This window comes from Oncorhynchus kisutch, linkage group LG5, assembly GCF_002021735.2.
Source record: "Oncorhynchus kisutch isolate 150728-3 linkage group LG5, Okis_V2, whole genome shotgun sequence".
Taxonomy (NCBI): Eukaryota; Metazoa; Chordata; class Actinopteri; order Salmoniformes; family Salmonidae; genus Oncorhynchus; species Oncorhynchus kisutch.
In genome coordinates this window covers 52,023,659-52,049,990 of record NC_034178.2, presented here as the reverse complement: position 1 = coordinate 52,049,990, position 26,332 = coordinate 52,023,659, and the positions used below count along the sequence as shown (strand labels likewise).

Below are 26,332 nucleotides of genomic sequence, written 5' to 3'. Positions count from 1 at the left end.
CAGTTGAAACTCTGCTTGGCATTGACTTGTCATTTTCGTTAACCGTGCTGCGTTGACTGTTCGTTCCGGGGTTCGGCTTGTTTTTGTGAGAATCGGGAAGGGATCAAATTTCCTTTGACGTCTGGAGTATCAGGTAGCTACGTCCGCTGAATGAAAATGCAAAAGTTAACAAGCTACAACAATGAACAATATTGTAGCATTGTATTTGCAACTGTGTCAGTGTGTTTGGTATTTGTTCGATACAGCCAGACGTGACCAGTTTTCTTCGTGTATGCGAAAGCTAACTAGCTAGCCTATCATGCTAGCTAATGGCATTAGTAATGCTAGCATCTGCGGTTAGCGTACGTTACCTTGGGTCTCTAAGCTAGCTATAATTTGCTGGTGTACGTCAGGAATCATGTCAGCCAAATCATATTATTGAGGTCATTGTCTTGCTATTCCAGTTCCATGTTTATTCGGATGCTATTGTATGATTGCTTTGTTCTAAGGTAGCCAACCAGCTGACGAAGTCTTTCCCAGTTTTGTTTGTTAGCTGCCAGCTAACGTTACCGTTAGCTAACTACATTTTTCGGCCGTCTCGCAAGAGCAATTTTGGTCTTCCTGCCATGTTAGCTGAGTAGCTTATTCGTCATAACTGTTGTCAAATACTCATTTAACGAGTGAATATTTTCACGACATGGTATTATAAGACTTTGTTGATGGTGTAAAAATGTAACGTTATGTCAAAGTAATACTGGAAGCTGCAATTTTTACTTCAGTGCTGAGTGCAAGGATCATCTGTCGGTGGGAAATATAGACCTACCAAAGTCCACATCAGGTCCAATTGTCACAGGTGAAGTTAGTTACAATTTGGAATAAAGTTATTTCAGTGAAAAACTACATTTACTAATGTATTTATTTGTCATTATGATTTCTTGACTCTTCAGCCCTGGGCCAACTGCGGACTTGAGTGCCAGGCTTTAGTAGTACACACGGGCAGAGGACAGGTCATCAGGCAGTCTCCCTATGTCAGGCCGAAACGGGTCTGCGAGTGATGCAGACTGTCGGATCTCAGAGGACTGCCGGGTCCCGGATGTGGAGCTGATGGAGCTGGGACCCCTGCTGGAGGAGACAGGACGGCAGACAGCGGGGAAAGGCATGATGTCAGAAGTGAGAGTGGGGGAGACAGGTTACGTCCCATATGGCACCCTATTCCCTACACAGTGCTCAAATTTTGATCAGCGCCCTAGTCAAAAGTAGTGCACTATATAGGGTGCCATTTGGAATGCCACCTGACTCAACTCCTCGATTACCACAGGTATTAGGTATTTTCTAAAGTGGGCGCAGAATCTTCCAAATCAACATTTGGAAGATTCAGGTGTCTAGTGAACCATGGGGTGTATTCAGAGAGGTGAAAGTTCAGAACGTTGCAGATCTCCCCATTGGCCTATTCTACATCCAAACAAACTGGTTGTTCTACAAAATGAGTTTCTATCTAAATGTTCTATAGCGTTGCACCCTCGTGAATATGCCCCAGTTGAAGACAAAACCAATCTAAGTGGTCATTGGGCAATATAGCTAAGCTTGGGTGGGGTCGCACCTAAGTAATGGTCAGGGAATTGTAGACCAAACCAACTGGGATTCATTCCCATGTTTTCACTTTTATCCTGCACTGCAAAAAGGCATATGCTCCACTTGCCTAACTAAATCACCTTCTCTCTCTGCAGGAGTCCTCAGTTCTGCCTGATGAGGATGATGAAGAGGTGGAAGAGGTCCTGACGCTGCCCCTCCAGGCTCACCACGCAATGGAGAAGATGGAGGAGTTTGTGCACAAAGTAGGCATCATTGGGCTGTTCCAGATGGCAGGATCAATAAGTTAGCCAGCTAAGTTTGATAAGCAGCTAAAGTATCTCTTGATTTTCTGATTCATTTAGAAAGCTAAACTTGAATATGAGTTGTTGGTTGTCGAGTCAATTATACCATGCCCATTTCAAGTCTATATTTCTCGAAAAGATGACGTTATTTCAGAATTTCTGGGACAGTTAGCTGGCTAACTCATTGATCCTGCTTTCTGGAACAGCCCCCATGGCTGCTCTGTCTAACTTCATACGCAGAGATAATAAGAGTGCGGCGATGAACAGGACATTCATGGTAGCCTTAAACCCTTGTGTTTTAAGGTGTGGAAGGGTAGCTGGAGGGTCATCCCATTTCATGTCCTGCCGGAGTGGCTGAAGGACAACGACTACCTCCTGCACGGACACCGTCCCCCCATGCCCTCCTTCCGCGCATGCTTTGGAAGCATCTTCAGGATCCACACAGAAACAGGCAACATCTGGACCCACCTTCTGGGTGAGTGAGTGTGTGAGATATCTGAGGAAACTGAATCCTCACATGTTGAACCTCACACCATTGCCTATAAAGTTACAGTGAAGCACAAGTCCACGTTCCCCACAACTAGGGCACATTCAGTGGGTCCTAAGTTAAGCATGCTGCCATTAAGCAATGTACAGTTGAAGTCGGAGGTTTACATACACCTTAGCCAAGTACATTTAAACTCAGTTTTTCACAATTCCTGACATTTAATCCTCGTAAGAAGTCCCTGTCTTAGGTCAGTTAGGATCACCACTGTATTTTAAGAATGTGAATTGTCAGAATAATAGTAGAAATAATTATTTATTTCTGCTTTTATTTCTTTCATCACATTCCCAGTGGGTCAGAAGTTTACATGCACTCAATTAGTATTTGGTAGCATTGCCTTTTAAATTGTTTAACTTGGGTCAAACATTTCGGGTAGCCTTCCACAAACTTCCCACAATAAGTTGGGTGAATTTTGGCCCATTCCTCCAGACAGAGCTGGTGTAACTGAGTCAGATTTATTGGCCTCTTTGCTCGCACACGCTTTTTCAGTTCAGCCCACAAATTTTCTATAGGATTGAGGTCAGGGCTTTGTGATGGCCACTCCAATACCTTGACTTTGTTGTCCTTAAGCCATTTTGCCACAACTTTGGAAGTATGCTTTGGGTCATTGTCCATTTGGAAGACCCATTTGTGACCAAGCTTTAACTTTCTGACTAACTTTCATCTTGAGATGTTGCTTCAATATATCCACATAATTTTCCTGTTTTCATGATGCCATATATTTTGTGAAGTGCACCAGACCCTCCTGCAGCAAAGCACCCCCACAACATGATGCTGCCACCCCGTGCTTCACGGTTGGGATGGTGTTCTTCAGTTTGCAAGCCTCCCCTTTTTCCTCCAAACATAACGATGGTCATTATGACCAAACAGTTCTATTTTTGTTTCATCAGACCAGAGAACATTTCTCCAAAAAGTACAATGTTTGTCCCCATGTGCAGTTTCAAACCATAGTCTGGCTTTTTTTATGGCGGTTTTGGAGCAGTGGTGTCTTCCTTGCTGAGATGCCTTTCAGGTTATGTCAATATAGGACTCGTTTTACTGTGCATATAGTTACTTTTGTACCTGTTTCCTCCAGCATCTTCACAAGGTCCTTTGCTGTTGTTCTGGGATTTATTTGCACTTTTTGCACCAAAGTACGTTCATCTCTAGGAGACAGAACGCGTCTCCTTCCTGAGAGGTATGATGGCTGCGTGGTCCCATGGTGTTTTTACTTGTGTAATATTGTTTGTACAGATGAGCGTGGCACCTTCAGGCATTTGGAAATTGCTCCCAAGGATGAACCAGACTTGCGGAGGTCTAGAGTTTTTTTTCTTTTTCTGGGGTCTTGTCTGATTTCTTTTGATTTTCCCATGATGTCAAGCAGAGGCACTGAGTTTGAAGGTATGCCTTGAAATACATTCACAGGTACACCTCCAATTGACTCAAATGATGTCAATTAGCCTATCAGAAGCTTCTATTTCTGGAATTTTCCAAGCTGTTTAAAGGCACAGTCAACTTAGTGTATGTGAACTTCTGACCCACTGGAATTGTAATACAGTGAACTATAAGTGAAATAATCTGTCTGTAAACAATTGTTAAAATTTGTAGATGTCCTAACCGACTTGCCAAAACTATAGTTTGTTAACAAGAAATTTGTGGAGTGGTTAAAAAATAAGTTTTAATGACTCCGACCTAAGTGTATGTAAACTTCTGACTTCAACTGTATGTATTGTGCAGTTACTTGTCTATACTACATAGCAAAGAAATGTGCCTCTTTTACACAACACATTTCCATTTACAATGCTCCTGATTGTGTCCCCCATTGTGTTTATACAGTGTGCCGCATAGAGACCCCTTCCTATATGCTAATATTCATTTGTCATGATATGCCCTGTATGATTACTAGTTCACAAATGATGGCCTCACCTTTCCAACCCCCAGGGCTGATCCTGTTTATTGGTCTGGGCACGTACACCATTCTGCGGCCAAATATGTACTTCATGGCCCCGCTGCAGGAGAAAGTGGTGTTTGGGATGTTTTTTCTGGGTGCTGTGCTCTGCCTCAGCTTCTCCTGGCTCTTTCATACCGTCTACTGCCACTCTGAGAAAGTGTCCCGGACCTTCTCCAAGTAAGGCCGCATGCCCCCCTCCCTCTTGCTCATCTTGGTTAGCTCTCCAGTATTTCTGAAAATAGATGTGACGTTTCAGTTCAGGTTTTTATACTTTAAAGAGTCATTTAAATGGATGCTCCTCTTCTAACCTCAGTTTTTTTGTTTTCCCTCAGACTTGACTACTCGGGTATCGCCCTGCTGATCATGGGTTCATTTGTGCCCTGGCTCTACTACTCATTCTACTGTTCCCCACAGCCACGCCTCATCTACCTCACCATTGTCTGTGTGCTGGGCATTGCCGCCATCATAGTGGCCCAATGGGAACGCTTCTCCACGCCCGCACATCGGCCCACACGAGCAGGTGCTGCACCACATATTAACCAGCCTGTCAGAGAGTGTACTGTGACATGAATACAGAGCAATGACATATATGTAAATGTGTTAATACAACAGCTAAAAACATGAGAAAATCCTCAGGAAATGCATTCTTCTTTTACATGTGTGTGAATAGCTGGTATAAGTTTGACCATCTTATTGTATCTTATACTATGACTGATCCAGCTGCTCCTGCTTCCACCAACCAACCTTTCCCCTCCATGTCTCTCACAGGAGTGTTCATGGGCCTGGGACTGAGTGGCATCGTCCCCACAGTGCACTTCACTATCGAGGAGGGCTTCGTCAAGGCCACCACTGTGGGACAGATGGGCTGGTTCTACCTGATGGGCGCCATGTACATCACTGGCGCCGGACTGTACGCCGCCAGGATCCCCGAACGCTACTTCCCTGGCAAATGTGACATCTGGGTAAGTGTGTAACAGAGGCAAAAAATTTAACCCTATTCCATTTATACTGCGCTACTTTTGGCCATGGCCCATAGGGGGACCCAAGAAAGAGTGTGGCTAATTGGGGATCATAAGAAAATACTAAATAGGGCTCTGGTCAAGTGGTGCACTATATAGGATATAGGCTGCCATTTGGGATGTAGACGCAGGCTTGTAGCTAGCTCCTGAACTAACCCCATGTCCTCATTTATATGATTATTATAATGTTATTGTCATTTAATGCGATGTGAGTCACACATGTTCTGCACTGTGGTTATTTCCTATATAGTACGCCACATAGGACTCTGATTATTCCCTATATAGTACACCACAGAGGACTCTGGTTATTCCCTATATAGTACTGAACTGTACTGTAGGAATATGTGGCCCATGTAGTAATCAAACTGCTAGAACTTGTGTTGCAAACACCATGCTCTAACCAGAGGAACCTTTGGACATACATTCCCTATTTAGTGCACTACTTTTGACCAGAGCCATATGGGAATAGTGCACTAAGTAGAGAATAGGGTGCCATATGGTAAGCAGCCTCTGACCTCCCTCTCTCCTCAGTTCCACTCCCACCAGATCTTCCACGTCCTGGTGGTGGCGGCAGCCTTTATCCACTTCTACGGCGTCTCCAACCTGCAGGAGTTCCGCTACGGCCTGGAGGGAGGGTGCACTGACGACACCCTTCTCTGAGAGGCCCATCTGTGGCCCCCTCAGCCATTTCCTGGTCGTTCCCCGTCCCTATAAAGTGCTGCTGGAACACGCAATGGTCCTCTGTAGCTCCTTTTCTCCACCCTCCCCCACCCACCCGATTTGCTCATGTCATTTTTTGTTTTCTTGTGGTGTGTTTTTCTGCTTGTGCTACTTTTTCCCCATATAAAGTAGCTTTAGCCATTGAACTATATAGAGGGGCATCCCGGTGATGCAGCAGCACTTTTTTTTATTTTTATCAAAAGGGAGCTCTAGGCTCCACTTTAGCTCATGAAGAACAACAGGGGATTTTGACCAGATTGATTACATGTTTCCTTCAAGGATGGGAACCTCTGAGAGGCGTTGCCCCCCAGAGCTTCCCAAATCAAGCTGTAGGAGGCTTATGTGATAGAAAGGGTCCGGGTTGGGGTCAGTTCGTTCCATTTTTATTCTGTCATTATAAGGAATTAATCGAAATTAAATTCATTTTTTTAAATGTAAAATTAATAATTTAAAACAGTGGGCAATTCCAACAATTGATTAATAGTATTTTGTTGATTTAAATTTAGTTGACATACAATCAACTCCAATCGAGGTATGGGTTATGGAACTTAAAGTCAAACAAGTGAATGACTTACCTAAAAGACACTCTGCTTGGTACCCTTACCCCTCATGTCCCTTTTCAATTAAACAGGATCTTGTATGATTGATAGCTGGTATGAAGCTAACCGGGAAACGCACAATGGGCAAATCTGGGAATAGGTCAACTCTTTCCCTTCTCAGCTTGAGATTTGTTTAATTTTAAGGCTATATTTCAGAACTCTAAAGGTCAAATTATTGCACCTTAACAATATGTTATTACCATTAAACTTTGTCACTGCATGGGGTCCACCATGTAGTGAGTAGGAAATAGGAATAATATTTTAGTATTCCTGTGCCTTAGGCCAATGGAAATAGTTTTTAAATAGATGGGCCAATATTGCAGTCAAGTGAACTTCATTAGGATCTCCAGATATAATGATAACAAACTTTTTTGTTTTCTTGTCCTTATACCCAATGAAATCACTATTAAACTTTTGACCTCCAATAGTTTTCTCAAACTGCTGTTTATTTAAGATTTTTTTTTTTTTAAAGCTGACTTTCTGTGGCTTTATTACAAAGACTAAACAATCTGTGTATTCTTGACTTTGTGTTGTGTCCTGTGTAGACAAGTTGATGGATCATACATTTCCCTGAAATGTAAACACATAATAAATATTTATTAATGTTAAAATGGGAAACTAACCCAAGTCATGCATTTTCTGTCCCATATAGTGATATGACACTTCATCACACTTTACATTTCACACACATGAACATGGTTTGTCGAGCCAAATACAACCTTACAGTGAAATGCTTACTTACAAGTCCTTAACCAACAATGCAGTTTTAAGAAAAATAAGTGTTCAGTAAAAAATAGAACAAATAATTAAAAATAACAGTAGCGAGGCTATATACAGGGGTAACAGTACAGAGTCAATGTGTACAGGTAAGTTGACGTAATATGTACATGCAGGTAGAGTTAAAGTGACTATGCATAGATAACAGAGTAGCAGCATTCTGTAGCCATTTGATTACCTGTTCAGGAGTCTTATGGCTTGGGGGTAGAGGCTGTTTAGAAGCCTCTTGGACCTAGACTTGGTGCTCGGTACCGCTTGCTGTGTGGTAGCGGAGAGAACAGTTTGACTAAGGTGGCTGGAGTTGTTGACAATTTTTTGGGCCTTCCGCTGACACCGCCTGGTATAGAGGTCCTGGATGGCGGGAAGCTTGGCCCCAGTGGTGTACTGGGCCGTCTGCACTACCCTCTGTAGTGCCTTGCGGTCGGAGGCCGAGCAGTTGCCATACCAGGCAGTGATGCAACCAGTATGCTCTCTATGGTGCAGCTGTAGAACTTTTTGAGGATCTGAGGACCCATGCCAAATCTTTTCAGTCTCCTGAGGGGGAATAGGCTTTGTCGTGCCCTTTTCATGACTGTCTTGGTATGTTTGGACCATGATAGTTCGTTGGTGATGTGGACACCAAGGAACTTGAAGCTCTCAACCTGCTCCACTACAGCCCCGTCGAAAATGTGGTAATGCTCGGTACTCCTTTTCCTGCAGTCCACAATCATCTCCTTTGTCTTGATCATGTTGAGGGTGATGTTGTCCTGGCACCACACGGCCAGGTCTCTGACCTCCATATAAGGCTGTCTCATTGTTGTCGGTGATCAGGCCTACCACTGTTGTGTCTGTCGTCAGCCATCTTAATGATGGTTTTGGAGTCATGCCTGGCCATGCAATCATGAGTGAACAGGGAGTACAGGAGGAGACTGAGCACGCACACTTGAGGGGCCCCTGTGCTGAGGATCAACGTGGCGGATGTTGTTACCTACCCTTACCACCTGGGGGCGGCCCATCAGGAAGTCTAGGATCCAGTTGCAGAGGGAGGTGTTTAGTGCCAGGGTCTTTAGCTTAGTGATGAGCTTTGAGGGTACTATGGTGTTGAATGCTAAGCTGTAGTCAATGAATAGCATTCTCACAAAGGTGTTCCTTTTGTCCAGATGGGAAAGGGCAGTGTGGAGTGCAATAGAGACTGCATCATCTGTGGATCTGTAGGGGCTGTATGCAAATTGGAGTGGGTCTAGGGTTTCTGGGATAATGGTTTTGATGTGAGCCATGACGAGCCTTTCAAAGCACTTCATGGCTATAGACGCGAGTGCTACGGGTCGGTAGTCATTTAGGCAGGTTACCCTAGTGTTCTTGGGCACAGGGACTATGGTGGTCTGTTTGAAACGGGTTGGTATTACAGACAGGTTGAAAATGTCAGTGAAGACACTTGCCAGTTGGTCAACGCATGCTCGCAGTACACGTCCTGGTAATCCGTCTGGCCCTGCGGCCTTGTGAATGTTGACCTGTTTAAAGGTCTTATTCACATCAGCTACGGAGAGGGTGATCACACAGTCGTCCGGAACAGCTGATGCTCTCATGCATGCTTCAGTGTTGCTTGCCTCGAAGCGAGCATAGATGTAATTTAGCTCGTCTGGTAGGCTCGTGTCACTGGGCAGCTCGTGGCTGTGCTTCCCTTTGTAGTCTAATAGTTTGCAAGCCCTGCCACATCCAACAAGCGTCGGAGCCGGTGTAGTACGATTAATCTTAGTCCTGTATTGGCGCTTGTCCTGTTTGATGGTTCGTCGGAGGGCATAGCGGGATTTCTTATCAGCTTCTGGGTTAGAGTCCCACTCCTCGAAAGAGGCAGCTCTAACCTTTAGCTCAGTCACTGTATGTTTTAGAGTTACCAATGCTACTTCAATGTAGTTAATTCCATATTTGACCATATTTATGCCACATTTTGTCTATAGCCCCAGCTTTACAAATCATATTTTATCTGGGGTGTTGCGTAGCAGTTAATCACTCATTCTATATGTTATGGAATGTAATTGTTACTTTCATGCAGGGGGCTATTCATCTGGGCTAGTTATGTAGCTAGCTGCGTGCATGGTCACAAAAAGTTGGAACATTCTCTTTACCCAATGCAAACTATGTCTCTTGAGAACACACACCTTGGGAGTTCTAAAATTCTACCTGAAGGTACCAGAGATGGGGAGACTGGTTGTTTGCAATGACTTCCACTGATTATAAATACAGTATCTTAGATCTTGCAGTGAGGTACAGTCTATGTATGATAACTCAAAAATCTGGTTCAATTGCATGTCAATGCAATTAGCGGTTAAGTAACTGAAAGGTCGCTCGCTGGTTCGAATCCCCGAGCCGGCATGGTGGAAAGATCTGCTGTTCTGTCCTTGAGCAAGGCAGTAAAACCCCCAACAACAACTGCCCCATGTCGATTAAGGCAGCACCAGCACCTCTGATTCAGAGAGGTTAGGTTAAATGCAGAAGATATTTCGGTTGAATGCATTCAGTTGTGAAACTGACTCGTATCCCCTTTCCCTTCTATGGTGCCCTTTCACTATGAATAATGTGTGCGGTATCAGTCACATGGTGGCACCTTCTATATTGTTGACCTTACTCTGACGAATTGGTAAACTGGGTGGATATGGTTATCACTAAGATTAATCTGATTTTATCACAAGTGTATGTCTATTTTGATCTTATCCAAAGGTAAACATTTTTGGTTTTAAACATATGCGATATAGTAGACTAACTATTTCCCAAAAATATAGATGAAATTACATTATTTGTTTAATTGTAGATAAAGAACAACCAAGCAGCAGTTATTTTAAAATCAAACCAATCAATCATCAAAGATGAAGAAGGAACGATATAATTGAGCGATGTGGACTCTGAACGGAAGTTTCAGCGGGTGCACACTCCAGCAACGCTTGTTCGGTCGTTTTTTTGGGACAAAATGTTGATATGGCCGTGTGCTTTTACTAGTTACATTACTTGCACTAGCCGCTTGGTAATAGTTTAGGTATACTCTTTCTGATCAGCTTATACAGCAGAGGTGAGTTGACGCCTCAAAATTCACATTCATTTAGCTAGCTGGTTACATTAGTTGAAAGAAATATATAGAGCAGTGGTTTGACTATAGCTAACCACCTTAGCATTCGCTTTATAAGTGTAGTATAGTCACATAAATTGCGTTCAACATGGACAACCAAGAACAGTGCTCTCCCTCTGAAGGATGCGTCGACCGGTCTACGCTGGTGTCGGGGGTTGGAAAGAATATCAAGTCAGTTTTGTGCCAACGTTGTGGATCGAAGATCCTCTGCCCAGGGATGGCGGTGTTTACGGAGAAGGAGGTAAGGTTTACCTTAGACAGTAGTAACCCCTAAAGACAAATGACCCTTTAAATTACGAGTTATATTATTCACAATAGACGTATTTTCCTATCCGAATGGGCATTCATCAGTTGTTTTGTTTCAAGTCAGTGCACTGTCTAACCACCACCTAAACTACAGCTCAAAATTATATTTGGCATACAATGTGCAATTTGCTATGCCGCCATGATGTGACTAAACAATGTCAGGGAGTGGAAAATCACTCATGTATATCTATTTCATATTTGTGGCCATTGTCATGATGAATCTGGCCTTCTATTTCCTCCCCAATATCCACCAGCTGTTCCTGCCCTCAATGCGCAAGAAGACCACTATCACCCAATCAGAGGGATCCGTTGATGGGGACACACTGACTACCCACTGGTTAGTCGACGACATGTACACTTTTGAGAATGTGGGCTTCACAAAGGATGTGGGGAGAATCAAGTACCTAATTTGTGCAGACTGTGAGATTGGACCCATAGGCTGGCACTGCCTGGATGACAAAAAGAGCTTCTATGTTGCATTGGAAAGAGTCAATCATGCTTAGTGTGGCCCATTGTAAGAACCTGGGGAAACTAAAGAGGGTGTACACATTTGGAATTGAAGGACAAGACGGACCAACACGAACGTCAGCCGTGCGCAGTAGATTGCTTGTTGGGTGTCGACGGACAGTGCCTATTCAACATGTAGAGAAGTCAACAGAAAATGGAGGCAAATGTTCTGTGGTCAGAGGCGATAGGACGGTCACCCACTGCGCATGGGCAACATGCATTGGTCTCTCTTGTCCTTTAATTCTTTCCGGCCTTCACTTTCCCTCTGGCTGGTGCTGGATGACTCCTTAGTTCTTCAAAGCCAAGTGTTCTTCAATTCCTTTGTTTATTACTGATCAACAATGGTATTGATGTGGTTCTCTGAACAAATGTCTTATCAGTCTATAAAACTGTTATTCATACTGTAACTAACCATATTCAGGAGTTATGCTTTGGTCTGAGGTTAACCCTACAGCCTTTGGAATTGTATTACTTGTATAGGCCTACTTGATATTACTTTCTACTTCTGAAATATTATCAGACTATCTCTGATTCTACAAATGTGGCCCATTTGTACTTCTACTGTTTGAATGATTAGTGTGCTTATCAGCATAGCACACCCTTCACATTCTGAATAATGGGAGTGGTTGTATTTGTTGAGTGTGCTGTATGCATTTGTTGCTGATACACTTCAAGTGACAGTGTTCTGTCTGTTGATATACCACATTGGCTTTGACTGCTGCTATGTTGGCCCTCAGCTATTTCCATCGAACTCCAGAGGACCCCATTAGATCTCCACAGTCCATGCTCATCATGGACTCATCATTTTGATTATCTTTCAAACGGTTATTAACTCTGTAAAATAAAATGTATCCCTGTGATTTTTGACCTGTTTGTAAATTCTAGTTCTAGAATGGAGTTCACCCTCATTGACTTGACTGCATGGGAAATTAAAAGTCCATTTCAAGACCCCTTTTAGCTGATGGAATACCTTATCTAATTTACACACATTCTCTATTGGCTATGGCTTGTCATTTTTACATATCACTTGTAAAGTCGGTGGCCCCTCTCTGTGCACCCTCCCTCACACCAGAATCCAAGGAACTACACCCAATCATCGAGCCCATCGAGTCCATTTAAAAAAAACAAGTCCCGGTCACCACGAGGCTTTAGTATGAATGCGCTCATCTGTTTCACTTCCACTAGAATGCATAACTCAAATGTAGCCTATACTTTTGTGTACTGTAGGATGAATGAATAAGAATCAATATATTGTTTGTTACATTTATTCGTTTTATTTTAAACTGTACAGGCCTAGAGGACAATTATTTTAACTTCAATATTTATCTTCGACCAATTGTGAATTACAAACGGTAGGTTGTGTACACCATATTTTGATTTCATGGGTTTTTGTTTTGTTTACTGACCGTTTGTTTGTTATTTACAGTAATCAATTTAGTTTCGTTGCTAGTGCATTGAGGTATGTTTTTAGACAAGCCCCAATCCCCGAAAAAATGGCATGCCATGAATTTACCTTCCATGTGTAGTTATTTATTCAAACATATGTTATGTTTTGTAGCTAGTATGCCATTGTCGTGTGTGTGAGGGTATCTACTTTCTGAAGCGGAAGCAGCCTAGGTGCTGTCCCCGACCAGATAATGCGAGTGCGACTTCAATGAGTGTGTGGTGATGTTCTTAATTGACGGAGTTAAAGGGAGCAGTTCTTCAAAGGGGACAGCTTTCATTGAACTTTAATTAAAATACTTTGAATCGTAACTCTCCACTGTTTAGAACGAAGATGCGACGATGACCCAATCTCGGCCAAACGAGTTCATTGCTCCACCGGAGTGTCCTGTTTTTGAGCCCACTTGGGAGGAATTTGCCGACCCATTTGCGTATATCAACAAAATACGGCCTATTGCAGAGAAAACTGGCATCTGCAAGGTCCGACCGCCGAAGGTGAGTGTCTTTAATTAGGGTAAAATTTCAAACTCCGAGTGAAAACATTTTCTAACTGTTGTTGATGACATTTGTGGTCGTTTAGTTATCTTTTTAGACATATTTTCAACATGGCGGATTGCGGCTTGAATTGAATTGCTAGCTTCTATGCGAGCGTAGGTTGTGTGTGCCTCTGTGTAGGTGTGCAAGTACACGCCCAGTGATCTCTGTGCAGACAGACTCGCGACAAAGTTATAAAGTATCGCTTATGTTCCATAGAACGTTCAACCCAAGTACAATGCATCTTTAGAGGCTTTTGGTTAAATTGATGGGTGACAAGGTTGGTTACCTTTTCTCTTCCCGGGAGTTGTTCATTGTAAAATGATACGGAAATAAGACAATTCACGAAGTCACTTTAATGCCTTCCAGCTTGTTATCAATTGAATTTTAGAATGTAAAATATGTGTAATATATCAGACCATATTGCATTTTATATTCACTTTTATTGACAACACAATGTTTTGATGCTGGATTTCCGTGTGACAGCTACGTGCACAATGACGATCTCTTTATGGAGTGTGATTCGTTGGAAAGGAAAACCGATTAGTTGGTGAGGGAACTGCATTGTTGACTACAGTGCTGCAATTTTCATACATGGGTTTACTTGTTTCTTGAACATGGGGGAGGAAGGTCCCTGGTTCTGTATTGGTCTGAACTACTTGTGACATTTCAAGCTTTCAGCCCATTGCTTATTTGACCACATTAGGTAATGGTGAGCCCCGAGCGCCCTTAAATCTCAAGGGTATTAGGGACAGCTTATTGTGCTGACTGAAATGTTGTTGCCTCTTGCCTACACAACCTAGATTATTTGATCATAACTGAGAGGGGGGCAGATTTTAGAGGCCTGTATGTTGTAGGCCTGCTGAGAAGACTCTTCTAGCTTGTTAATGTCCTCCATGTTGTCTTTGTGGTTGGGTGTCGACTGGATTGTGTACCAAGTGGATTTTTCATATATATATATCTTTTTAAACATTTAAACAAGTACAAGTCTCTTGTCAACAGACAACACTTCTCGTAGAAAAAGTTGTTATTATATATATATATATATATATAGATATAGAAGAATATTACAATTTTGTTAAGGATAATTTATAATTCATCTGTGAAAATATGTACCGCTTTTCCAATGGTAACCAAATGGTTTACATGAAGGGCTGGCCTCTGAACATTGGTTATCAAAACAAATGCCTCAAAGTAGCCTAGGTATTAAAGACTCAGTGCAGTCAGTGCATTTTCATGTTTTTTTTTTACATCCAATTCCACAGTGAGGTTGGAATAATGTTGTGAAAATGATAATGCCCATTTGTGAAAGAGCTGTTTGAAAATACAGCCTAAAATTTCAGCCAATTTGGTGGGATGAAGTTTTGACCTACCTGGTGGTAAATTTGTTAAATCCAATACAGCCATTTTTGTTTCAATATCAAATCATTTCTGGGTAACAATTAAGCAAATTACTGTGTGTTAAATTAAAATGCTCAAAAATGAACATTGCTTCTTAGTAAAGAACTGTATATCAATCAAGAATATTGCATGGACTGTCTTAGCTGTTATTGGCAGAGATTTGCAACTCTTTATTGGTCTATCAACTAATGTACCACCTGGTGATGTCACCAGTTAGGTCAAAACACCATCCCACCAAAACAGGCTGAAATGTCAGGTGGTCTTCTCAAACAGCTCTTACACTTAAAGGGCATTATCATTATTTTTGTTTCTTTTTGACCATTTTAATTAAAAACAATCATGGTAAGCTACCTAATTGTTACCCAGAAATTATTTGATATTGAGAAAGTTTGCATTGGACCTTTTTTGAAGGTACACTATGTAGAAATCACTCTGCCATTTCCTGGGTGCTAAAATTCGAATAGTTTGCCTAATTTGTTTGAAACACAACAAGCATAGTGTAAGGAATCATTGTACCATCTAAACCACTGTGAAATATATTTTCCATAACCATAAATATTGTATTTTCAGATGTTTTGAAGCTTGTACAAAACCGAAAGTAAAAGACTCAAACTCAAGACCCGGAAGCATAGAAATACTGCACATAGAACAGATCTACTGCTTTATAGACTTGCTTTCAATGAGAGACAGATATATAACTCAATATTATATTTAGGTCGGTCGCCCAAAAAAGTTACATATACAGGGGTTGGTTGTTAAGCGACAAATGACATATGCGCAACCATGGGGCATAACAGAAGAGGTTGGCTTAGATTCGATACAAAATATAGCTTACATGTTGTCAACAATGTATATTGAAAACAGAAATGCATTTGCACAATGACCACTTGTTGTCAAATACATCGTTAGTTGTTGGTTAGCTAGTTAGCACATGTTTGCTATATTAGCATTGCCATGAAATCAGTCCAAAGGCTTCAAAACAACAAACTGAATTGAGACATTTACAATTGGCTATCAAATCAAATCAAATCAAATTTATTTATATAGCCCTTCGTACATCAGCTGATATCTCAAAGTGCTGTACAGAAACCCAGCCTAAAACCCCAAACAGCAAGCAATGCAGGTGTAGAAGCACGGTGGCTAGGAAAAACTCCCTAGAAAGGCCAATACCTAGGAAGAAACCTAGAGAGGAACCAGGCTATGTGGGGTGGCCAGTCCTCTTCTGGCTGTGCCGGGTGGAGATTATAACAGAACATGGCCAAGATGTTCAAATGTTCATAAATGACCAGCATGGTCGAATAATAGTAAGGCAGAACAGTTGAAACTAGAGCAGCAGCACAGTCAGGTGGAAGTTGAAACTGGAGCAGCAGCATGGCCAGGTGGACTGGGGACAGCAAGGAGTCATCATGTCAGGTAGTCCTGGGGCATGGTCCTAGGGCTCAGGTCCTCCGAGAGAGAGAAAGAAAGAGAGAAGGAGAGAATTAGAGAACGCACACTTAGATTCACACAGGACACCGAATAGGACAGGAGAAGTACTCCAGATATAACAAACTGACCCCAGCCCCCCGACACATAAACTACTGCAGCATAAATACTGGAGGCTGAGACAGGAGGGGTCAGGAGACACTGTGGCCCCATCCGAGGACACCCCCGGACAGGGCCAAACAGGAAGGATATAACCCCACCCACTTTGCCAAAGCACAGCCCCCACACCACTAGAGGGATATCTTCAACCACCAACTTACCATCCTGAGACAAGGCTGAGTATAGCCCACAAAGATCTCCGCCACGGCACAACCCAAGGGGGGGGGGCAACCCAGACAGGATGACCACAACAGTGAATCAACCCACTCAGGTGACGCACCCCCTCCAGGGACGGCATGAGAGAGCACCAGCAAGCCAGTGACTCAGCCCCTGTAATAGGGTTAGAGGCAGAGAATCCCAGTGGAAAGAGGGGAACCGGCCAGGCAGAGACAGCAAGGGCGGTTCGTTGCTCCAGAGCCTTTCCGTTCACCTTCCCACTCCTGGGCCAGACTACACTCAATCACTGAAGAGATGAGTCTTCAGTAAAGACTTAAAGTTTGAGACCGAGTTTGCGTCTCTGACATGGGTAGGCAGACCGTTCCATAAAAATGGAGCTCTATAGGAGAAAGCCCTGCCTCCAGCTGTTTGCTTAGAAATTCTAGGGACAATTAGGAGGCCTGCGTCTTGTGACCGTAGCGTACGTGTAGGTATGTACGGCAGGACCAAATCAGAGAGATAGGTAGGAGCAAACCCATGTAATGATTTGTAGGTTAGCAGTAAAACCTTGCAATCAGCCCTTGCTTTGACAGGAAGCCAGTGTAGAGAGGCTAGCACTGGAGTAATATGATCAAATTTTTTGGTTCTAGTCAGGATTCTAGCAGCCGTATTTAGCACTAACTGAAGTTTATTTAGTGCTTTATCCGGGTAGCCGGAAAATAGAGCATTGCAGTAGTCTAACCTAGAAGTGACAAAAGCATGGATTAATTTCTGCATAATTTTTGGACAGAAAGTTTCTGATTTTTGCAATGTTACGTAGATGGAAAAAAGCTGTCCTCGAAATGGTCTTGATATGTTCTTCAAAAGAGAGATCAGGGTCCAGAGTAACGCCGAGGTCCTTCACAGTTTTATTTGAGACGACTGTACAACCATTAAGATCAATTGTCAGATTCAACAGAAGATCTCTTTGTTTCTTGGGACCTAGAACAAGCATCTCTGTTTTGTCCGAGTTTAATAGTAGAAAGTTTGCAGCCATCCACTTCCTTATGTCTGAAACACATGCTTCTAGCGAGGGCAATTTTGGGGCTTCACCATGTTTCATTGAAATGTACAGCTGTGTGTCATCCGCATAGCAGTGAAAGTTTACATTATGTTTTCGAATAACATCCCCAAGAGGTAAAATATATAGTGAAAACAATAGTGGTCCTAAAACGGAACCTTGAGGAACACCGAAATTTACAGTTGATTTGTTAGAGGACAAACCATTCACAGAGACAAACTGATATCTTTCCGACAGATAAGATCTAAACCAGGCCAGAACATGTCCGTGTAGACCAATTTGGGTTTCCAATCTCTCCAAAAGAATGTGGTGATCGATGGTATCAAAAGCAGCACTAAGGTCTAGGAGCACGAGGACAGATGCAGAGCCTCGGTCCGATGCCATTAAAATGTAATTTACCACCTTCACAAGTGCCGTCTCAGCGCTATGATGGGGTCTAAAACCAGACTGAAGCATTTCGTATACATTGTTTGTCTTCAGGAAGGCAGTGAGTTGCTGCGCAACAGCCTTCTCTAAAATTTTTGAGAGGAATGGAAGATTCGATATAGGCCGATAGTTTTTTATATTTTCTGGGTCAAGGTTTGGCTTTTTCAAGAGAGGCTTTATTACTGCCACTTTTAGTGAGTTTGGTACACATCCAGTGGATAGAGAGCCGTTTATTATGTTCAACATAGGAGGGCCAAGCACAGGAAGCAGCTCTTTCAGTAGTTTAGTTGGAATAGGGTCCAGTATGCAGCTTGAAGGTTTAGAGGCCATGATTATTTTCATCATTGTGTCAAGAGATATAGTACTAAAACACTTGAGCGTCTCTCTTGATCCTAGGTCCTGGCAGAGTTGTGCAGACTCAGGACAACTGAGGTTTGGAGGAATACGCAGGTTTAAAGAGGAGTCCGTAATTTGCTTTCTAATAATCATAATCTTTTCCTCAAAGAAGTTCATGAATTTATCACTGCTAAAGTGAAAGTCATCCTCTCTTGGGGAATGCTGCTTTTTAGTTAGCTTTGCGACAGTATTAAAAAGGAATTTCGGATTGTTCTTATTTTCCTCAATAAAGTTAGAAAAATAGGATGATCGAGCAGCAGTAAGGGCTCTACGGTACTGCACGGTGCCGTCCTTCCAAGCTAGTCGGAAGACTTCCAGTTTGGTGTGGCGCCATTTCCGTTCCAATTTTCTGGAAGCTTGCTTCAGAGCTCGGGTATTTTCTGTGTACCAGGGAGCTAGTTTCTTATGAGACATTTTTTTAGTTTTTAGGGGTGCAACTGCATCTAGGGTATTGCGCAAGGTTAGATTGAGATCCTCAGTTAGGTGGTTAACTGATTTTTGTCCTCTGGCGTCCTTGGGTAGGCAGAGGGAGTCTGGAAGGGCATCAAGGAATCTTTGTGTTGTCTGTGAATTTATAGCACGACTTTTGATGTTCCTTGGTTGGGGTCTAAGCAGATTATTTGTTGCAATTGCAAACGTAATAAAATGGTGGTCCGATAGTCCAGGATTATGAGGAAAAACCTCCGCCTTTGCGGGATGCACGGGGGATATGGTCACTAGTGTAGCCAGGAGGTGAGGCCTCATTTAAAACAGTAAATTCATCAGGCTTATGCCATGTTTCAGTCAGGCCAATCACATCAAGATTATGATCAGTGATTAGTTCATTGACTATAATTGCCTTTGAAGTAAGGGATCTAACATTAAGTAGCCCTATCTTGCACAGCAATTGTGTAATCTGAAATGTGCTCCTACAACACTGGATTAACATAAAAATATGCACTCCAGATCACTCTGGAGCTGTGCCTACTGTAGGTAGTCTAATGATGGCTGAATTTGGCTAGCCGTTCAGAGGATGGAAGTTGTTTGTGCAGAATGGGAGTGGTTATGCAATGGGCCTGTCTGTTGTCGTTGCTCAAATACTCCACAAAGGGGCTGGTGGAAATACAGCCAGAGCTGTTGTTTCATAAGCCATGCTCCCATCTGGGCCATGCACTGCAGACGAAGAGTGCAAAGGGTCATCTATGGAGGCCAAATTTATGGTGGTCTTATCAATTCCCCAGCCACAGGGATCCATATTTTTTTCTCCCCAGCAATTTTTGATAACTGCACTTTGACTGACTCGTCCACATTCCCAGCTGGATCACTTCTCAGTCTGAGGTGTCAGTTAGGTCTTCTTCTTTAGGTATTTGGGTTTTAGGATGGACTCTTCCACTTTTGATCAAAAAGTGTTTTGCCCTATTTGTCACTTGGGATGAATTTGCCAAATTGCTGTGAGATAGGCTACACAAGCACTAGCCTCTATTTAAAATGATACTTTTCTGTGTTCCTGAGTTATTATGCACATTCAAACAGGAATGCTGGCACTCCGATGCCATGCAAGGTCACAGAGACAGTGTAGTCTCCAAAGATAAGGAGGCTGTAGTGACCTTAATGTTCTATCTGCACCACAGTTTCTCCTGATGATTCCAGTCAAACAGTCTCTCTCTTTCTACATTGTAGAATAAGAGTGAAGACATCAAAACTATGAAATAACACACGAAATCATGTAGTAACCAAAAACTTGTTAAACAAATCAAAATATGAGTTTCTTCAAATAGCCAACCTTTGCCTTAATTGCTTTGCACACTCTTGGCATTCTCTCAACTAGCTTCACCTGGAATGCTTTTCCAACAGTCTTGAAGGAGTTCCCACATGCAGAGCACTTGTTGGCTGCTTTTCCTTCACTCTGCGGCCCAACTCAGGTCGGAAATTTGTGGCGGCATGGTCATCTGATGCAGCACTCATCACTCTTCTTGGTAAAATAACCCTTACACAGCCTGGAGGTGTGTTTTGGGTCATTGTCCTGTTGGAAAACTGATAGTCCCACTAAGCGCAAACGAGATGGGATGGTGTATCGCTGCAGAATGCTGTGGTAGCCATGCTGGTTAAGTGTTCCTTGAATTCAAAATAAATCCAACAGTGTCACCAGCAAAGCACCCCCACACCATAACACCACCTCCATGTTTTATGGTAGGAAATGCACATGCTGATCATCTGTTTATCCACACTGCGTCTCACAAAGGCACAGCGTTTGGAACCAAGAATCTCCAATTTGGACTACAGACGAAAGGACAAATTTCCACCGTTCTATTGTCCATTGCTCGTTTCTTGGCCCAAGCAAGTTTCTTCTTCCTATTGGTGTCCTTTTAGTAGTGGTTTCTTTGCAGCAATTCGACCTTGGAAGGCCTGATTCATGCAGTCTCCTCTGAACAGTTGATAGGTCTGTTACTTGAGCACTGTGAAGCATTTATTTAGGCTGAAAATTCTGAGGCTGGTAACTAATGAACTTATCCTCTGCAGCACAGGTAACTCTGGGTTTTCCTTTCCTGTGGAGTTCCTCGTGAGAGCCAGTTTCATCATAGCACTTAATGGTTTTTGTGATTGTACAGCCATGGCCAAAAGTATTGAATGACACAAATATTGTGTCTTTAGAAATTTGTCAGATGTTACTATGAAATACTGAAGTATAATTACAAGCATTTCATAAGTGTCAGTCTTTTATTGACAAATACATGAAGTTGATGCAAATAGTCAATATTTGCAGTGTTGACCCTTATTTGCCCTGGCATGCTGTCAATTAACTTCTGGGCCACATCCTGATTGATGGCAGCCCATTCTTGCATAATCAATGCTTGGAGTTTGTCAGAATTTGTGGGTTTTGTTTGTCTACCCACCTCTTGAGGATTGACCACAAGTTCTCAATGGGATTAAGGTCTGGGGAGTTTCCTGGCCATGGACCCAAAATATCGATGTTTTGTTCCCTGAGCCACTTAGTTATCACTTTTGGAGCAAGGTGCTCCATCATGCTGGAAAAGGCATTATTTGTCACCAAAAGGTTCCTGGATGGTTGGGAGAAGTTGCTCTTGGTACCATTCTTTATTCATGGCTGTCTTTTTAGGCAAAATTGTGAGTGAGCCCACTCCCTTGGCTGAGAAGCAACCCCACACATGAATGGTCTCAGGATGCTTTACTGTTGGCATGACACAGGACTGATGGTAGCGCTCACCTTGTCTTCTCCGGGAAAAGCTCTTTTAAGGATGCCCCAAACAATCGGAAAGGGGATTCATCAGAGAAAATGACTTTACCCCAGTCCTCAGCAGTCCAATCCCTGTACCTTTTGCAGAATATCAGTCTGTCCCTGATGTTTTTCCTGGAGAGAAGTGGCTTCTTTGCTGCCTTTCTTCACACCAGGTCATGCTCCGTCTTTGCCTCACTGTGCATGCAGATGCACTCACACCTGCCTGCTGCCATTCCTGAGCAAACTCTGTACTGGTGGTGCCCCGATCCCGCAGCTGAATCAACTTTCGGAGACAGTCCTGGCGCTTGCTGGACTTTCTTGGGCGCCCTGAAGCCGCCTTTACAACAATTGAACCGCTCTCCTTGAAGTTCTTGATGATCCGATAAATGGTTGATCTAGGTGCAATCTTACTGGCAGCAATATCCTTTTCTAAAGCCCTTTTTCGTGCAAAGCAATGATGACGGCACATGTTTCCTTGCAGGTAACCATGGTTGACAGAGGAAGAACAATGATTCCAAGCACCACCCTCCTTTTGAAGCTTACAGTCTGTTATTCAAACTCAATCCGCATAACAGAGTGATCTCTAGCCTTGGCCTCGTCAACATTCACACCTGTGTTAACGAGGGAATCACTGACATGTCAGCTGGTCCATTTGTGGCAGGGCTGAAATGCAGTGGAATTTTTTGGGGGGGGATTCAGTTCATTTGCATGGCAAAGAGAGACTGCATTTAATTGCAATTCATCTGATCACTCTTCATAACATTCTGGAGTATATGCAAATTGCCATCATACAAACTGAGGCAGCAGACTTTGAAAATTAATTTTTGTGTGTTTCTCAACTTTTGGGCACGACTGTACTTGATGAAACTTTCAAAGTTCTTAATTTCCCAATTGATTGGCTCAAAAGCATTAAGAAGGAAAGAAATTCCACAAACTAACTTTTAAGAAGGCACACCTGTTATTAATTGAAATGCATTCCAGGTGACTACCTCATGAAGGTGGTTGAAAGAATGCCAGGAGTGTGCAAAGCTGTCAAGGCAAAGGGTGGCTATTTGAAGATTCTCAAATATATAAAATGATTTGTTTAACAATTATTTTTGTGGACTACATGATTCTGTGTTTTTTTTCATAGTTTTGATTTGTCTTCACAATTTTTTTTCAATGTACAAAATAGTAAAAAAAGAATGTCCTTGAATCAGTAGGCGTTCTAAGACTTTTGCTCTATTTTACTCAGGTTTGATTGGCATTTAGCCAAGTGTTTATTAGGAAGAGTGTAACAGAGGAGATCTCAAATATGGATTTAGACTAAAGATGAACAGTCTACATTTATGTATGGAACATGGCCTGCCATGTCACAATGTTTCTAAACGGTGCAGTATAGATGACTTAAATAAACATGTATTCAAATAGAGCATAGACTGTGACTCAACTGATAATGATTCTTCAAAATGGAGGATGAGCTATGAAAAATGTGAGTGACTCCTCAGTCAGTTTGACAAGATGGTGTTTACTCCTGCAGGAATGGCAGCCACCGTTTGCGTGTGATGTGGACAGACTGCACTTCACTCCCCGGATCCAGAGACTTAATGAATTGGAGGTATGTTCATTTTACTAAACTGGTTTATCCATACAGTACTGCTTTTTAATAATAGTATATCTAGTTACCGTTATTATGAGAGACTGAATATGTACGTAAGCAAGTTTTTAAATTTTTTATGTGGATTACTTTTTTCAAAATGAAAGTTATTTTGGGGGTTTTGGCCTTTCTTGTACATCGTCTCAATCCACATTATTATCCTACTCTTTTAAGTGGTAAAGAAATAAAAGAAAATGGACAAATAAATACATTAGTCAGATTAAGCCTAAAGAATTAGCTAAGGTGACTCAGAAGGCTACATTGATACATTTGTCTGTAGAACAGTGGCTTCAACAAGCTTATAACACCCAGCAGCAGGGTGTCTTTTGAAGCCAGAGTGCTCCCTGGCCCCTGAAGTGTGCCTTGTAGAGAAAGTTGATGACCTCAAGTCAAAGGTCACTGGTACCTAGACCTTCTTTAACCCCTCCTTTTGATACAAGTTTGGGTGGTATCCATATTGCCATAACTTCATACTGTGCCTGTGCTATTACCGGTGCTGCATGCTATTACCGGTGCTGCACATAAGGGCTGCTATTGTTTTGTTTGTTGGTAAACCCCGCCCCAAGAAATGCTAACCTAGTAAGGAATTCCCATACTGAATTCTAATACTCACAGGCAAACATAAATTGCAAGGACAGACAACCCGGCTCATAAAGTGAAGTATCTCAAAAGGCTACTCCGTTTAAGCATACACAAAACAAATATTAGTAAGCAGGGATCTTAATCCCTGAGGGGATTGTCTCTGCTTTTACCAAGATTCAAGAAGCTTGTGAACATTAGTGAATTTCATGCAAGTGTATCTTCATCACCTCACTTAAGTTGCACTGCAGGAGTGACTCACCTCACCCCTTATACACTGATTTTTACAAGGCCATATTGGGTAAAATGCCATTTTCTCTTTTTTAATCAGGTCGGTAAATAAATATCAATTACGGTCCCATTCTCATTTGCTTCTAACAGTACCAAAAATTACAACAGGTCATGGTAGAATTAGTTTTAGTTACTCAGCTCCGAGTTCCTGGATTTTTTTAAATTTGATGATCTAGTTTCGTTGGTGGAGTTGAAACACTTGATCGACATATTTATCATGGAGTGTAATTGTCGTTAGCTGTTTTTTAGTCAAGACTTTTGTGTTTTTTAACGTAATATGTAATTGTTGTACTGTGTGTTTTATAGTTTTGTTTAATCCTGTGTTAGTCTGAAGTTGTTTTGTCTGAAACGTTGTTCCCCCTGCTGCTATTGGACCAGGTCTCTCTTGGACAAGAGATGTTATCTCTCTGAGAGAAACTGTATAAATAAAGGTTAAATAAAAAAATCAAAGCGGGCTCAATCAGCTATTTTGGGGGAACTACCAGTAAATGTAATAATGAAAAGTAGCATGTGGAATGAACAGCACAATCTGCTTTATCCTTTAACCTAGTGCACAACTTGACTACGGGTATTTATTTAAAAGTACAAATATCGAAATCTAGTAAACTAGCATTCGTATCAACGGTATTTAAAGTCATCCCCCGCTATATCGCCTCACCTTAATGTCCTGTCAACTGCGCTTAAGTAGCACAGCATGGGATGAATTATTGTAGAAACAATGGCTTTTTCTTTTTATGTTGGTGATGTGTAAAATGTACCATGTGTTGATGTTGAGTAGGCTCAAACCAGAGTCAAGCTCAACTTCCTGGATCAAATCGCAAAGTTCTGGGAGCTACAAGGGTGCACCCTGAAAATCCCTCATGTGGAAAGAAAGAATCTGGACCTGTACCAACTCAACAAGGTATGTAGCTACAACTTCTGGCACACCCTGGATGCAGGAAACTGGCCAGCTTTTCTTGGATATGAACCAGGGGGCGTTTGTGTTGTACACTTATATACTCATGGGAGCTCTATATGCTTCTTATTGTGCTATGTTCACACATTTGTATACACTCTCACAGTAAAGGTCATTGATTGGCATCCTTTCTTTCCCAGTTGGTGAACGATGATGGGGGATTTGACGTGGTTTGCAGAGAGAGACGCTGGTCTAAGATAGCCCTAAAGATGGGCTTTGCTCCAGGCAAGGCCATAGGCTCTCATCTGCGCTCTCACTATGAGAGGATCCTCTACCCCTACAACCTGTTCCAGACTGGAGCCAACCTTCTGGTGAGTTAGATGGGTCGCTCTCTCTCAGCAGATGGCACTCTGCTCTGGGCTGTTTACTAATGTGCTCTTATTTCGAGTTGAGGACTAACATGCTGAACACACCGGTCGTGTCGCGTGTGCTTCAAAATAAATGTACACGTTATTCAATCATTGCACCCACTTTGCTCACACGTGGCAACGAGCGTATGTGTTGCCAGGCGCAAGATTCAATTTGTGATGCAGAACACGCTGCAGGTCCTGCCTCTCCCATCTTCTCATTGGTTTTTAGGAACATATATCCACGTGGGTGATTGAAAGATGAACTGAGGTCAGTTGTGGTAATGCACCTTATTATGAAAGTTAGTTGCCAATCACCATATAAAGTCCAAAGAAGAATAAGAAGCCTGGAAGGAGGAGAGATGTCTAGAAACGATGCGATTGACTGTTTTATGTGTGGATTAATTGTCAGAGTAGAGGACCTTGTACATTTCATGTCAAATAACTCAATGTTTATATCCCATGACAAATTAGCCAGCAACTGCAAGGTAGCTAGCTAGCTAAATTGCCATAAATGTTTCATGCTTTTTGACCTGTCCCCAAATGAATATAATTGGTTCAGAGTTTGTTTTGATATTTCAACCTGCGTGTCGTGATCTTGTTTGTTATGGGGGGAGAATGGCACATGCGGACGTCTGGTTTGGGCATGGTGTAGGAGGTTGTGCTGCGTCAAAGGTGTAGACATTGTCCATAGCGAAATGGCAGGTGTGTTTTGTATATATATATGTATGTATGTTTTAGCTGTTGAGAGAATTTATTTTCCATTAAATATCTGCTCCAAGATGGAAGCAGGGTCAACTTTATAAATGGGTCAACTGAACAAATATTTGGCAGTTATTATTTCCTGCATTAAGTGACTCGTCACTCCCTGCTCTGTCTGTATGTAGAGCATCACCCTAAATTAAGCTAATACCAGACAATCTCATTATTAACTGTCCTACTACTGCAGAGA

General features: G+C 42.3%; 3 protein-coding genes across 5 annotated transcripts in view; all 3 read left to right on the top strand.

Annotated features, from left to right (window-relative positions):
- Positions 1 to 3: 3 nt before the first annotated feature.
- On the top strand, positions 4 to 7,283 carry LOC109891216 (adiponectin receptor protein 1). 3 transcript variants are annotated; one of them, XM_020483581.2, is made up of 9 exons: positions 4 to 133; positions 759 to 832; positions 927 to 1,149; positions 1,707 to 1,814; positions 2,157 to 2,328; positions 4,318 to 4,504; positions 4,660 to 4,847; positions 5,096 to 5,289; positions 5,878 to 7,283. In XM_020483581.2, exons 3-9 carry the CDS (start codon positions 1,006 to 1,008, stop codon positions 6,004 to 6,006), a joined length of 1,122 nt encoding a protein of 373 aa, XP_020339170.1. In that variant the 5' UTR covers positions 4 to 133; positions 759 to 832; positions 927 to 1,005; the 3' UTR covers positions 6,007 to 7,283. The 3 variants fall into 3 exon arrangements, with proteins under 3 accessions (XP_020339170.1, XP_020339172.2, XP_020339171.1); XM_020483583.2 differs by having other exon boundaries at positions 927 to 1,297; XM_020483582.2 differs by lacking the exon at positions 759 to 832 and having other exon boundaries at positions 20 to 133.
- Positions 7,284 to 10,014: 2,731 nt separating this feature from the next.
- LOC109891215 (guanine nucleotide exchange factor MSS4-like) lies at positions 10,015 to 12,303 on the top strand. The gene is made up of 2 exons (XM_020483580.2): positions 10,015 to 10,783; positions 11,103 to 12,303. Exons 1-2 carry the CDS (start codon positions 10,631 to 10,633, stop codon positions 11,349 to 11,351), a joined length of 402 nt encoding a protein of 133 aa, XP_020339169.1. The 5' UTR covers positions 10,015 to 10,630; the 3' UTR covers positions 11,352 to 12,303.
- A 295-nt stretch (positions 12,304 to 12,598) lies between these two features.
- The window catches only part of LOC109891214 (lysine-specific demethylase 5B-B), a 30,205-nt gene continuing 16,471 nt past the window's right edge, over positions 12,599 to 26,332 (top strand). The window contains exons 1-5 of the mRNA XM_020483579.1: positions 12,599 to 12,707; positions 13,126 to 13,293; positions 23,092 to 23,169; positions 24,857 to 24,979; positions 25,174 to 25,344. Of these exons, the coding sequence (XP_020339168.1) occupies positions 13,141 to 13,293; positions 23,092 to 23,169; positions 24,857 to 24,979; positions 25,174 to 25,344 (525 nt within the window). The 5' untranslated portion in view covers positions 12,599 to 12,707; positions 13,126 to 13,140. The remainder of the gene's footprint in view (positions 12,708 to 13,125; positions 13,294 to 23,091; positions 23,170 to 24,856; positions 24,980 to 25,173; positions 25,345 to 26,332) is intronic.